At 38.5% G+C, this 16,070-nt stretch overlaps 1 protein-coding gene across 7 annotated transcripts in view; it reads right to left on the reverse strand.

Moving 5' to 3' along the window:
* Positions 1 to 1,018: 1,018 nt before the first annotated feature.
* ALKBH8 (alkB homolog 8, tRNA methyltransferase) overlaps positions 1,019 to 16,070 on the reverse strand; it is a 74,400-nt gene continuing 59,348 nt past the window's right edge. For 2 of the 7 annotated variants that reach the window (XM_036257915.1, XM_036257912.1), the window contains 3 exons: positions 12,797 to 12,946; positions 10,753 to 11,304; positions 1,038 to 1,118 (listed from right to left, as the gene is read on the reverse strand). In XM_036257915.1, coding sequence (XP_036113808.1) covers positions 1,050 to 1,118; positions 10,753 to 11,304; positions 12,797 to 12,946 — 771 coding nt within the window. In that variant the 3' untranslated portion in view covers positions 1,038 to 1,049. Of the gene's footprint in view, positions 1,119 to 10,043; positions 10,095 to 10,706; positions 11,305 to 12,283; positions 12,335 to 12,796; positions 12,947 to 16,070 lie in introns of those variants that run through there. The other 5 variants (XM_036257917.1, XM_036257913.1, XM_036257918.1 and 2 more) reach the window with 5 other exon arrangements.

Here is a 16,070-nt window from a genome sequence, read left to right on the forward strand (position 1 = left end):
GACCCTCTCCTATGGAAGATGTACAAAGTTTTGTGTGTAGTTGTGGGTCATTTGCAAAGCCTCTGACACTTGTTCATAGCCCACAGGTTAAGAACTCCTTCCTTAACTCTAGGGAGCTCTCTTCACTCTTCCTGTTGATCCTTTTAAACAGCTTTTAAAAGCTTTTATTTCCTTAAATGAACTATTTTCCTTGCTGAAAACTGTAAAAGTCAGAATGCACACTCTTTAGAATTGGATTAGATGCTATTTGCTATTTCTTATTAATCAATAACAAACTCCAATTGTTTTTGCCAGAGTGAAGACAATAAGACTGCACTCTAATAGAGTTAAGTGTTTTTTCTTTTCCTTTCACAATTTTTTTCAGGTTTCTTGAGACCTGTAAACAGCCACAACAGACGGTAAGGCAGCAATAAAGCTCTTAACTCCCTCTTTTCATCAGCATTTATTCTCCCCTTGCTTCAGCAAAGGGCATTGGAAGGTTGTGCTCATGCATGCCTTGCTCTTCTTGGGGAAAATTTTTCTCTTTAGAGATTTACTAAAAATAAAGTGCCACCAGTCATCTGCCAGTCCATTGCTTACAATGATTTGGAATCCCTGGATACATGTTTGTCTTGGTCAAATGGTCCCTAAAGGAAACTATGATACGGAATCCTGAATTCTGTTTATGCTTTCACACATTGACTTAACATCCAACTGATCAGTGATGCATGAAGTATCTGAACTCAAAGTATAGTATTTGCTGCGTTTATTTGCAGATGTGTTGCCAGGAAGATCTACTCAGGGCAGCACCACAGTGGACTCCTGCCTAAAAGCAAGAAGGAAAGGGCAAACCAAAACTCCATTTGACCTAAAGGGTAGCAGCCCCACAGGAGAGATCCTAAGAACCACAGAGAAGTCCCACACTCAGCAATGGGAACATCATTGACTTCTATTCACCTACACTCCATATCCAACCCACAAGAAATCCTGGTGGTTCTACCCTCAAATTACATATCGAAAAGCATGTTATCACTCACCACCTCAACCACTGCCACACTGTTGCAAGCCAATCACTGTCTGTCATCTGGCTTGTGTAGATCCTCCTCCTGTCGGAACTCCACAGGGCGGCCAGAGTATCCCTTTAAAAAGGAACTGGGATAATGTCACTTGCTCACCCAAATAGCTCACCATCTGAGAATAAAAACCAAAGACTAGACTCTTGCCCTGTCCTGGTGGTGTATCTCACCTCCCAGATAACCCTGATCTTATCTCCAACTATCCTCACTTACTGTGCTCCACCCACACTGACCTCCATGCGGCCTGCCCTTCATCTTAGGCCTTTCACCTTAGGTCTCTGCATTGGCTGTTTCCTCTGTCTGGAATGTTGTCTTACAGATAAGTACATAGTTAACTCCTCCACCTTCTTCAAATCTTCACTAAAATGTCATTCTCTCAGAGAACCATCCTATCCACACTTATTATTTTTTAAAATTATTTTTTAATCCTCACTCGAAGACATTTTTATTTTATCTTCAGATAGAGCAGGAGGGAGAGAGGAAGATAAAGAAACATCCATGTGAGAGAGACACATCGAGTGGTTACCACCCACACGACCCCAACCGGGGCCAGGGACAAACTGCAATCGGGATACATGCCCTTTGCGAGAACCGAACCCGGGACTCTCTGATCTGCAGGCCAATGCTCTAACCACTAAACCAAACTGGCCAGGGCCATCTTATCCATGCTTTAAAAACTGGAACCCATCTGCCATCCCACCCTTCACTTCTTTTCCTGCTCTACCTCTTCTCTGTGGAGAAAAAAAATATGTATCGTTTTACAACATATGTTTTACTGATCACATTAAAAAAATTTTTTTCTCTATTAATTTTAGAGAGAGAAGAAGGAAGAGGGAGAGATAGAAACATCGATGAGAGAGAACATTGATTGGCCACCTCCTGCATGCTCCACTGGGGATTTGGCCCACAACCTGGGCATGTGCTCTGACCGGGAATTGAACTGGTGACCTCTTGGTGCATGGGTTGACGCTCAACCACTGAGCCACACCAGCTGGACTACTGATCACATTTATGGCTTATTGTCTATTCTACCATATCCCATCATACACTCCCTCCACTCTAAGTAAGTGTAAGGTCCATGAGGGTAGGAACTTTTTGTGTTCACTGATGTATCCATTATTTAAAATAGTGCCTGACTCACAGTGGGCAATCAATAAATGTGCACTGAATGAATTCATTAATGCTTGTCAAATATACAACACACACACAACCCCACAGGTAATGACCAGATTGCTCGCAGGGCAGGGGAGGGGAAGGAACAAGCTGGCATTTATCGGCTATCTCTTATGTAATAATTGCTATGCTTGATATTTTACATGCTATCTCACATAACCCACCCAACAACTTGCTTGCATGGTAGGTATTATTAGCCTGTCTTTATAGATCCCTATTTCTCCCAAAGTCCCTCAGCTAGTAAGTGGTGAAGTTCAGTTGTAAATCCATGTTTATCTTGAAAACACTTTGTTCTTTCTAGAACCAGTACACTAATTTGCCTCAGGTCAGAAGTATACCAGGTAGAGGAGTTTAGCAAGGCAGATGTTAAAAAATAAAGCAAGCACAGTTACCACTGCACTCTGCTAAACAAAACTAATTTTCAAAGACTTGACTATAATTCTTATAGCATATAAAATGATTAGTCATCATAGCTCCATTACTTCTTTTTTATCACAATTCAAGATGTATTTTAAAGTTATAGTAATGAAGACAGTGATATATTGGTGTAAAAATAGAACCAATAGATCAATTTAATGGAGTCTAGAAATAGACCTACACACATACAAACAACTATCAACAAAGGTAAAAAGATAGCAGATAGACACATATGGATACCTGTATAAAAATAAAAACTTTGATCTAAACCTTGAACTATATACAAAATTAATTATAGACAAAAATGTAAAATGTGAACCTATAAAAGGTATAAAAGAAAACACAGAAGACAATCTTTGTAATGTTGGGTTAAGTAATGGTTTCTTAGATATAAGAACAAAAGCATGGTCCACAAAAGAAAGAAAAATTGATACATTAAATCTTATTAAAATTAAGAACTGCTATGTTTTAAAGATAATTAAAAATTAAAAGAAAATCCAGTTTGGAAGAAAATCATTTTTTAAAAATTTTTTATTTATTAATTTGTTTTTGTTACAGATGTTTCTCATTTTTAGCCCACTGACACCCTCCTCCCTTCCCCCCCACATCCCCAACTTTGTTATCTATGTTCATTGGTCATGCATACATGCATGTAAGTTCTGTGGTTTATCTCTTCCCCCATAAACCGCCCCCTCCTCTGAGGCTGGTCAGCCTGTACCCCACCTCCATGTCTCTGAGTTAATTTTGTTCAGCAGTTTGTTTAGTTCATTATATTCCACAAATAAGTGAGATCATGTGATATTTGTCTTTCTCTGCTTGGCTTGTTGCGCTTAGCATAATACTCTCCAGGTCCTTCCATGCTGGTGGGACACTGCTGGTGGGAATGAAGACTGGTGCAGCCACTATGAAAAACAATATGGTGTTACCTCAAAAAATTAAAAATTGAACTTCCATTTGACCCAGTGATCCCACTTCGAGGAATATACCCTAAGAAGCCTGAAACACCAATCAGGAAGAATATATGTACCCCCATGTTTGTAGCAGCACTATTTACAATAGCTAAGATCTGGAAACAGCCCAAGTGTCCATCAGTAGACAAATGGATAAAAAAGCTGTGGTACATATACACAATGGACCCAGCTGTAAGAAAGAAAGATCTCTTGTCCTGTGAGACTACATGGAGGGACCTGGAGAGTATCATCCTGAGTGAGGCAAGCCAAACAGAGAAGGACAAGTATCATATGATCTCACTTATTTGTGGAATATAATGAACATAACAGTCTGAGGAATGGGGTAGTCCCAGAGATGTGGAGGTAGGATGCAGACTGACAATTCCCAGAAGAGGGGATGGTGGGGGAGAGATAAACCACAGAACTTATATGCATGTATGCATGAACAGTGGACATGGACAACAAACTGGGGACAGGGCGAGGAGGGAGGGGAAGGGGGGAATCAGTGGGGGAAAAGAGAGAACCATCTATAACAAAAATTAATTAATTAATAAAAAAATAATAATAGAGTCCCCTTTTCTCCACATCCTCGCCAACACAGCCTGGTACTGGCACAAGAACAGGCAGATAGATTAATGGAACAGAATAGAGAACCCGGAAATTGACCCAAGACAATGTGCTCAATTAATATTTGAGAAAGATGGCAAGAGCATACAGTGGAGTCAAGACAGTCTCTTCAATAAATGGTGTTGGGAAAATTGGACAGCTACCTGCAAAAAAAATGAAGCTAGAAAACCAACTTACACCATACATGAGAATAAACTCAAATGGATAAAGACTGAAATGTAACTTGTGAGTCCATAAAAATTCTAGAAGAAAATGTAGGCAACAAAATCTCAGACATCATATACAGCAGAATTTTCACCGATACAACACCTAAGGCAACAGAAAAAAAGGAAAAAATGAACATGTGAGACTACATCAAACTAAAAAGCTTCTGCAAAGCAAAAGAAACAACCATCAAAATGGAAAGGGATCCCACTATATGGGAGACCATAATCGCTAATGATGCATCAGATAAGGGGTTAAGTTCCAAAATATATACAGTGCTCATACAACTCAACAAAAGGAAGACAAAGAACCCAATTAAAAAATGGGCAGAGGACCTAAATAGACACCTCTCCATAAAGGACATACAAATGGCCAAGAGACATATGAAGAAATGCTCAACATCACTAATCATCAGAGAGATGCAAATTAAAACAACCATGAGGTATCAACTCACACCTGTCAGAATGGCTGCCATCAAGAAAATCATTCTTTAACTTTATTTTTATTGTTGACACTATTAGAGATGTCTCCATTCCCCCTACCCCCTTTGCCCACCTCCACTGAGCCCCTGCCCCTCCTTCCCCTAGACCAGCACCACATGGTTGTTTGTGTCTATGGGTTACGCATATATGTTTTTTAGCTAATCCCTTCACCTTCTTTCATCCTCTCCTCTGACAGCTGTCAGTCTGTTTCATGGATCCATGCCTATTATCTTATCCAGTGCTGATTTGAACAGATTATCTTCCAGACTACATATAAGGTTTTGAAGTCACCTGTGAGGAGCTACTATTTCTAACCTAATAATTCCTACCTTCAGGCCAGACATTTTCATTCAAATGCTGATCAAAAACAGTAGAGGGAGACTTACACCCTACACAAAAATAAACTCAAAATGGATAAAAGACTTAAATGTAACTCATGAATCCATAAAAATCCTAGAGGAGACTGTGGGCAACAAAATCTCAGACATCATACGCAGCAGAATTTTTACTGACACATCACCTAAGGCAATAGAAACAAAGGAGAAAAGTGAACACATGGGACTACATCAAACTCAAAAGCTTCTGCACAGCGAAAGATACAATCATCAAAACGGAAAGGCTACCCACTGTATGGGAGAGCATAATTGCCAATGATATATCAGATAAGGGGTTAATTTCCAATACATATAGAGTGCTCATACAACTCCACAAAAGGAAGACAAAGAATCCAATTAAAAAATGGGCAGAGGAACTAAATAGACACCTCTCCAAACAGGACATAAAAATGGCTAAGAAACATATGAAGAAATGCTCATCATCACTAATCATCAGAGAGATGCAAATCAAAACAACAATGAGGTATCACCTCACACCTGTCAGAATGGCCGCCATCAACAAATCATCAAACAACAAGTGTTGGCGAGGGTGTGGAGAAAAGGGGACTCTAGTACACTGCTGGTGGGAATGCAGACTGGTGCAGCCACTATGGAAAACACTGTGGTGTCACCTCAAAAAATTAAAAAGTGATCTTCCATTTGACCCAGTGATCCCACTTCTAGGAATATACCCTAAGAAGCATAAAACACCAATAAGAAAGAATATATATACCCCCATCTTTGTAGCAGCACTATTTACAATAGCTAAGATCTGGAAACAGCCCAAGTGCCCATCAGTAGACGAATGGATCAAAAAGCTGTGGTACATATACACAATGGAGTACTATGCAGCGGTAAGAAAGAAAGATCTCTTATCCTTTGAGACTACATGGAGGGACCTGGAAAGTATCATCCTAAGTGAAACAAGCCAAACAGAGAAAGACAAATTTCATATGATCTCACTTATTTGTGGAATATAATGAACATAACAGTTTGAGGAATGGGGCAGTCCCAGAGACGCGGAAGCAGGGTACAGACTGACAATCCCCTAAGGAGTGGGGAGGTGGGGGAGGGATGAACCACAGAACTTATACGCATGTATGCATGAACAGTGGACATGGACAACAATCTGGGGAAGGGGCAGGGAGGGGAGGAGGAGGGGGGAATCAGTGGGGGGAAAAAGGAGAATCATCTGTAACAAAAATTAATCAATAAAAAGAAATAAATAATAATAATAAAAAAATCAGTAGAGGGAGGAGTGAAGAATTATGAGGCACACTATATCGTGGTCCTTTAACACCCTCTATTAAAACTTCAGATTCTTTCATTAACTAAAGAATAATTCTTCAAAGCTATAGTCATAACTGACAAAAGTTAATTGGAAGTCATATCTTACATTCTCTCTTCCTTTATGGGAATTCTTTTACAGCAAAATCAAGACTTCTCTCAAAGAAGTTTCCTCTTCAACTTCAAGGGAAGACAAACCACATAGATGTAGCCAGGCATCGAGAAGCAGCTGAAAATGAGTTATGTAGGGAGAAGTAATACATTCTCTGCCCACTTCTGTGAGAGGAAAATATTCAGTGAGCTGACTTAACAGCCCTGGCAAGAACAATGGACTTACTGCTTAGTAACTTCTTGACTGACAGTGGAAGTTGCTATTTCAAAGCAGAAAAGCAATAAAGGAAATGATGCAGAGAAAGAATTTCTCTTAATTTTCTTTTTGAAACATCAAAGAATAGAAAAATATTACAATTAGCAAAAAAAAATAAGCAGTATGTTTTAAAAATTTTTATCTCTATAGTCAGTCGACATGGCTTACTGGCTTTACCTGGAATCTAAATTTTCAAGCACAATATTCAGACACATTTAGGAACTGGCTAAGATCATAATTCTTTAATATATAAGTAGTGTTTTATTTTCCTCAATATATTTATTATAGAAAATTGTGTAATTATATTGGATTGTTATTTGAAGTACATAATCCTACTGCAAATATTTATGAAAAATTTTGTTGATTAAATAATAAACCTTTTTCAAACAAGTGTAAATCTGGAAAAGTCATTACATGAGAATCTATCTTGTTTTACTGATTGTATTTTATAAACTTTTAGTTTTGTCCAAGAACATGCTTTTGTTGCCCAGCTGGTGTGGCTCAACGTTTAAGAATAGTCCCACGCACCAAGAGGTCACTGGTTTGAATTCCAGTCAGGGAACATGCCTGCCATTTTGGGCTCGATCCCCAGCAGGGGACATGGAGGAGGCAGCCAATCAATGTTTCTCTCTCTCTTTATCCCTCTCCCTTCCTTTCTCTCTAAAATCAATAAAGAAAAAATATATTTTTAAAAAAGAACATGCTTTTGTTTTCACTGATTTTCTTTATTGTTTTTGTTTTCTATTTCATTGATTTCTGCTCTGATCTTGTTTCCTTTCTTCCGCCTACTTTGCATTTCATTTGCTCTTCTTTTTCTAGTTTCTTAAGAAAGCTGAGTCCTGGAATTTGGATCTTCTTTCCTACCGTAGGCATTTAGTGCTATAAATTTCTCCCTAAGTACTACTTTATTAGCAGTGTGTTAGGAATCCGCAAGCCCACCCTAAGTTCAGTGATTCGCAAGGAGGATCCACAGGACTCAGCACAGTTGAATTCAAAGTTGTGATTTATTATAGCAGAAGGATAGCACAATCAGCAATGGAGTATGTGGTATGAGGTCAACAGGAAACCAGGCACAAGCTTCCAACAGTCATCTCCCATTGGAGTCATAGAGAACATATTCCTGAACAAGATGTTACAACAAAAAGTGTGAAATGTTGCCAAATAGGGAAGCTGATTAGAGACAACATCCATGGTTTTTATTGGGAGCTGGACACATAGGCACCCCTTTGCCTGGCATATACCCAAATTCCACAGTGAGCCACTCTTATCAGTTAGGGTGGTAGGAATCCTCCCCATTGCTCTGCCCCTGAAATCCAAGTTCCCAGATTTCAGGTAAGAGGTGACCTTGGAAGCAGGTCCTTCTAAGGATAGCAGTGTTGGGCCTGCTATGTGAATTTCTGTTTGCAAAAATTCTAATGTGTTGTGCTTTCATTTTCATTCAGCTCAAAATACTTTCTATTTTACCCTTTGAATTATTCCTGAATCTGTGGGTTATTTATACTCAAAATTATTGAGGATATTTCCAGAGATCTTTTTTGCTATTAATTTCTAATTTATTTTCATTGTAGCCAGAGAGCATATTTTATATAACTTTAATTATTTTAAATGTATTAAGTCCTGTTTTATAACCCAGAAGATGGTCTTTCTCAGTAAATGCTCCTTGTGTACTTCATAAGAATGTATATTCTACTGCCGTTGGTTAGAATGTTCTAGAAATGTAAATATGGTTAAGTTAGTGAATTGTGTTGTTTAAGGCTACTATTATCCCTACTGATTTTCTATGTATTTATTTGATCAGTTATTGAAATCTTGAACTTAATCATGGATTTATCTACTAAAAATCACTAACACTTAGTAACAAGATATATAATTATCTAGGCAGCCATAATTCACAGAAAGCAATTTTTCTTTAAGTGGTCTTAAGTAGTACTACTATAAAAGCAATGCATTCAGGGAGTAAAGTATTTAAGAAACACACACACACACAACTTTCCCTTCTGCATGATCATTTGACCTACAGTTAACTCTCTACTTTTGTTCTTTCTGGAAACGACCTAAGTAGTAAGTTAACTTAGTAATTATGAAATATTAGTAGGTGAAAAATAACCGACTGCACCTAGACAGAAACAAACTATGAGTAAACTAGAAATACCCAATAATGACACCACAGCTTTGGCTGTAAGGGCACAATTAGGTCTGACTGACAACTCTAAGTTTTCCTATTTAAATAAAGGCATTAAAAGAGCACATTTGCCTTGGCACCTAGATCAATGCATTATGAATACCAATGAACTCCTGGTAATAAACTACAGGCAGGATTAGCGGTTATTTCGGCCCTTTAAAAATAACCTTTTGGCCTGGCCAGTGTGGCTCAGTGGCTGAGCGTCGACCCATGTACCAAGAGGTCACCAATTCAATTCCTGGTCAGAGCACATGCCCAGGTTGTGGGCCTGATCCCCAGTGGGGGGCACGCAGGAGGCTGCCAATCAGTGTTCTCTCTCATCAATGTTTCTATCGCTCTCCCTATCCCTTCCTCTCTCTCTAAAATCAATAAAGAAAAAATAAATAATTAAAAATAAAAATAACCTTCTGTGGCCAGGTGAATCCCCAGACCTATTTTGTTTTCTTTCCCCATGGCATTTATCACTATCTGGCACATTTATTTATTTATTTATTTACATATTGTCTGTCTTCCCTTCTAGAACTAACTCCATGAGGACAAGGACTTTGTTCTTTGTTGCCTGTCCACTGCTCCCCTCCCAGTATTTACAATAGTAATGGATACACAGTAGGAATTCAGTAAGTGTTGGATAAGCTCCTACTAATGTATGGGTATTATCTGACTTACTGAAAGTTTACTGCGCACCTATGTGTCAAGCCCTATGCTAGCTGTGATGACAGAGTGGTTATTGTTTATGACTTTATGGAGTTAATATTCACAGATAAAATTTCAGGTAATTTTCTACTAAACAAATTTTCTTTATTAAAGTGTTATATGATTTCTTCACTATGATTCTACATAATTGAATTCAGTTTGTAACATTTTGTACCAAAAGTTTATCTTCAAAATGCTGTCCACTTACCCCAGGACCCCAAATACACCACAAACTACTTCAGTCACTTTAAAATCCATCCCTGTTCCTCCCCACAGGAGAAGCCTGCAGTTATGGAAAACACGAGGTCAGCAATAATAGTAGACTAAATGTTTCCAAACTGATCTCAGCTCCAAATTTCTCCCAGGTGCATGCCTTTAGTACTTTACCACTTGTTTTCTCTTTAACTAAAAAGATAGTTAATTTAGTCTGTTTTAATTTTATTTATCCTCACCTGAGGACATTTTGTTTTGCATTTATCTTCAGATAGAGTGGGACGGAGACAGGGAGAAAGAGAGAGAGAGAGAAACATCGATGTGGGCTGGGGACAAATTGCAACCGAGGTAGGTGACCCTAGTGGAAACCAAACCTAGGCCTCTCTGGTCCGCGGGCTGACGCTCTAACCGCTGAGCAAACCCGGCCAGGGCTAGTCTGCTTTATTTTTAAAAAGCTGATCACCCTGCTAGGTGGCTCAGTTGACTGAAACATCATCCCATACACCAAAATGATGTGGGTTTGATTCTCAGTCAGGGCACATAACCTAAGTTTACGGGTTTGATCCCCAGTTGGGGTGCATATGGGAGGCAACCGATCAATGTTTCTCTTTCTCTCCCCTTTCCTCTCTCTAAAAAATCAATAAAAAAAAAAATCCTTGGCTGAGGATTAAAAAAAAAAGTTAAGCATTTCTTCATTGTATATGATATGTTCATAGAGATAATCAGACCTTTTGAAGAATCACACACCAGTTTCCCTGATCATAGTAGCTTTGCAGAATGCTGACATTATTCAAAGTCTGGCAGGCAGCTTCCAATTCTCCCTCACAAAACATGTGGTAGAAACGATGAAACACAGGACTTGGGTCATGGGTTCCTGCTGGACCAAATGGCTCAGTAGGTTTTTCTTTACCAGGGTTCCCCTTAAGGTGCCAGGGAACCAGTAAGTCCTGAGAGTGAAAAGAAGTCCTGTTAGTATGGATCAGCAGCTTGGAATTAGCAACTTTCCTCAAGTTATATCTTCCCTTCTGAAAGTCACTAATGGAGGAGACAGAACTTGCTAAGTTTTGAATGCCCATGTCAGGCATTTGCTCCACAAACAGCTCCTGCATGGGTAGATCATTGTTGAGCTCCTCTTTCTTTCCTTGGCTGCTTCTGTTTTCTCTGAGATACTTGGACTTCTTATTATTATACTCTTGTTCCATTGCCCAGACATAAATGAGTGCCTTCCCACCAGGCCGCAGGAGTCGAACAAGTTCCCGAAGAGCTGCCACTCTGCGCTCCTAGCAAAAACATGTTGCCATTTATCAACCAGGAGAGAAAACAAAAATATAACTAACTATAGGACTGTTCTCAATTAAGACAGATAGCCCAGGAAATCTAACAAAATATCTTATATAAAACAAAAAAGGGAAATTTTGTTCTGTGATTGAGGGGTTTAAAAATAGGGTTGAAGAAGAAAAAGGAAATTTTTATTTCTGTTAATAAAGTATAGACATAGAGGGTTTTCTGTGTTTTGTTTTGAATTCAGTTAGTCATAAGGTATACTAAAACGGCTGGTGGCTCCAGCACCAGCTGAGCTATAAAGTTACTGCTTAGGTTGGAGGAGAAATCACTGACACCCAAGAAAAAAGATTATTTTTCCTATAAAATTCACTTATTTTAAAATTAGGAATATATGTGACTAATTAAAGGCATCAGTGACATACTACTACTACTAGTCAAGTACCTGACTTTTGAAAAAAGAATAGGAAAAGGAAAGAAACAGAATGGGAAAGAAGTGAGATTCCGATGTCAGGAATGAAAGTGTGAGTTGAGAGGGAAAGATGGCATACAGAAGTAGAGAGGAGGCTCAGAGGCTGAGGAAAGAGTATACTCAAGATGCATAGAGTTGATATTCTCTTCAAGTCCTACAGCTAAAATTTAAAGATAAGTAGGCTGCTGTGGACCATGGGTTACAAGAGTCTGAAGGATCTCAAGATAATTGGGCAAAAACTTGCTTTAAAGGACACCGACCGGGTAGCTTTGCAGGAGATCATACCCTGAAACCAAAGGCCACTGCTAACTCCCTGAACTCCTGGAATGAGACCCGTACCTCCAGGTTGGCTAAATCTACCAGGAATCCACCTGCTATCGCTTACTATAAGACCAATGTAGTAAAGGCCGGCTTGGTAGATGACTGAGAAGTTTAATGCCCTGAAGGTTCCTGTGCCAGAGGATAAATATAATGCCCTGCTGAGTTCTGAAGAAAAAGATGTGAAAAGCTGTGTTGAGTTTTTATCTAAGACCAGGATTAAGCAATTCCGTAACAAGCTGGAAAAGATAAAGAACATAATTACATTTGATCAGATGACCATTGCGGGTTTGAATGAAGTCTTTCCCGAAACCAAACTAGACAAGAAACAACATCCCTACCGGCCTCACAAGCCAATGAGAGTTTACAAACTTGAGTCTGGGAAAAAGCTCTGACTCTCATATTATAAACTCTGGGCATTAAAAATAATTATATGATGAAAAAAATTTAAAGATGAGTAAGACTCAAGATAGGAAAAAGGCAGAAACATGTAGCAATAAAAACAGAGTCCTATCAGTTTAACCAAGTACAACTCCCATGTAATTCATCTCCATTCCACATGCTCTCTTAACAAACGGTGCAAAATGTGATAAGAGAATGGAAAGAAAAGAAAAGCTAATACAGGTCCAAACCAGTAAAATCAATGAATACATCCTGCCACTTTAGTTACAAATTCTTGGAGAAAGAAAGGCAGTACTTACAGCTATTGCAAAGTGGTGAACAACTGCAATGGAGATACAGGCATCACAAGACCCGCTGCGGATGGGTACTGCCAATGCATCACAGACCAAGGCCTGAAATTGCCTCTCTCTACAAATGTCCACAAGGTTTTGGCTACGATCACAACCAATCTATAATAGAAAAAGAAAGCATAACATCTTATTTAAATGCCATGAGAAATTAAGAGCCATGGATTTATTCCTTACCATAAAGTTATGAGACAGGCTTTATATTCACTATGAAATGGTCTAAGACCAGGATATTACCATTCTTACAGCCAGTACAAAGTCAGAATACATAAATCGCAGGGCAGCATGTATTACCTTAATATGTATCGAAAAAAACTCAAATTAGAGAATGGAAACAAATGACTAGAATAAAAATGACGGTGGTGGAAAGGGGAGGTCCTAATTGGTATCTAATTGATTACCATTCAGAATCTAGATCTCTTTGTAATATCACACACTTAAAAATGAAAACTATCCCATAAACACAGACATTTGATCTTTTCAAGGGAGCCAAATATAAGAGGATCTAAGGTATCTCTCATTACTAATAAACTTATACTCTGATGGCTTAGATAGCAGAAAAATAGCTGATTTTTATCCCCCCTTTTTTTTATCCTTACCCGAGGACATTTTTCCATTTTTTGTTCAGATAGAGTGGGAGGGAGAGAGAGGAAAAGAGAGAGAGAGAAAAAGAGAAACATCAACGTGAAAGGGACACATCAAGTGGCTGCCACCCACATGACCCAAACAAGGCCCGGGGACCAACTGCAACCGAGGTACGTGCCCTTAGTGGGAACTGAACCCGGGTCTCTCTAGACCGCAGGACAACACTCTAACCGCTGAGCCAAACTGGCCAGGGCTCCCCCTGCTTCTTTATACTTTTTAATATGTATTACTTGTGCAATCAGAAAATAAAATCCCAAAACAATAAAAAAGTAAAATAAATCCAGCTGGTGTGGCTCAGTGGTTGAGTGTCAACCCGTGCCTCAAGAGATCACTGGTTTGATTCTCAGTCAGGACATATGCCCAGGTTGTGGGCCCAATCCCCAGTGGGAGGCATGCAGGAGGCAGCCAATTGATGTTCTCTCTCATCGATGTTTCTATCTCTCTCTCCCTCTCACTTCCTCTCTCTCTGAAATCAATAAAGGGGAAAAAAAAATTCTTTAAGTAAAATAATTTATTTCATTTTTTAAAGTTATTGACTTTTGTTCTGTTAAACACCTAATCTATATATGTCAAGAATAAAGTGCTGAGTTCAAAATTTATAAAATGACATTTACTCAAACCTTTTAGTATAACCAAACCATCCTATAGGAATGACAACATTGAAGGCTGTCAGCATCCTTTCATCTTCCCAAGCAGGCGAGGCCGAACACACTTGGTGCATATGTCTGGTTCTCTGGGAAGTGTTTGGGGTTGGGACTGCCTATTTTCTCTCTAGTTTTGTTATTGTTGGACACAGTTTTGCTGTTTAATTCAAACAATGCTGTGTGTGTGTATGTGTGTGTGGTGTGTGTGTAAGAGAGATGGAGTAGAGAACATGTATGTGCACAACATGCACATGTAAACTGAGGAAAGAATGGGAGGGTTAAGAAATATTAAATCACTAATTAATAATTATGTCCACATGTTTTTTTCTTAACCCAGTCTCTACAACAGAGAAAAGATATGTACAAGTATATTTCGTCAAACAGAAGTAGCCACCTCAAGCTTATAGTTATTCACTCGAATTTTTGATGCAGTGAACATTGATCATTCGGGTTCCCTCAATCCATATGAGAATAAAGAATATGAACCTTCATGTCAAAGCAATTCTTACTGAGTTATATCATACTACCACGATAGTCATACTTAACAGGACTATATTCAATTTCTGATTGGCATTAAACAGCTTCTATATGCTACCAAGAACTGCATTAATTTCTCAGGTATAATACAAGGCACCAAGCTAGAGTTAAAGTATAGCAATTTCCTTTTGACATATTTTAAGATGTCACAGTACTAAGGGCCCATTAATAACAACAGTGGCATGATTCCCAATTGCTCCCTTTACCAGTATAAGTAAGGTAAATAACTGGCGTATTACTTTTATTTATTTCCATACATATTCTATGCCACTGAGCCAACAGTCACAATATCAAGATAACAATACTACTCAAGTAACGTGCATATTAGATTTTGGTGCTTGATAGCTTTTGTTACAATATAACTCAGTTCATGGAAATAGAAGTTTCGAGTATGTCCAATTCTCAGATTGCTATACTTTGCTAAAAGTCAACAGGAAGAAATCCAACTTGCCTATTAAGCAAATCCCCAGAGACAGAGCTCCACAGTTACTCAAAGGAGGAAAGTTACTATTAAGAACCACAGATAAAACAGAACAAGGAGAACAGCAGCCAAACAAAACCAGAGAAAATGTCCTTTTTCTTCACTCCTTCTTGCCAACAGAAGGGGCATTTTAGCCATAAAGCACCAGGTTTAGTGAAGGTCCTCAATGACCAGGGACCTGGCTCATGACTGGCTGTGTACTTTCATCTCTCACTTATTTTAATTGAGTCTTCCATATACTATAGTTAAAGCATCACTATTTTTTTCACTTCCTTTTCTGTTTTTAAATTCCCCTATGTTTTTATACCAGGAATAGTACCAAGTATTTTAAACTCTCCCTAATAATACAGTATAATGTCAACAACAGGACAGAAAATGGCTTATTTATAAATATTCACGGATATTAAAAGGCTCACATACTTCTGTGTGTTGGATGGAGATCAATGACATAAAAACACATAGTGATTGGACTTAAAATGAATAATTATACTCCTGTATAATTAAAAAAATCTTCAACTAACAAACATGTAATTCTGAAAGTACATGTAAAAATGAAAAAAAATATTCAATCTAAGAATCAAAGCTGCAAATTAAAACAAGGTTCCATTTTTCTCCTATCAAAGTATCAAAACATTTTAAAACCAAAGTACACTACTGCAATAATACTTAACTCTCATAAAGTATTGTTGACAGTACAGATTGGCTCACCCAATTTTAAAAAGCAATTTGTCAAACCATTAAAAATATATATATATTTTTTAGAGAAAGAGGAAGAGAGAGAGAAAAAGAGAAAAACAGATGTGAGAGTGTAACATCGATCTGTTGCCTCCTACACTCCCCCTACCAGGGATCAAGCCCACAACCCAGGCACATGCCCTGACCAGGAATTGAAACAGAAACCTTTCAGCGCATGGGATGA

Source organism: Molossus molossus, unplaced genomic scaffold (assembly GCF_014108415.1).
Source record: "Molossus molossus isolate mMolMol1 unplaced genomic scaffold, mMolMol1.p scaffold_m16_p_13, whole genome shotgun sequence".
Taxonomy (NCBI): domain Eukaryota; kingdom Metazoa; phylum Chordata; class Mammalia; order Chiroptera; family Molossidae; genus Molossus; species Molossus molossus.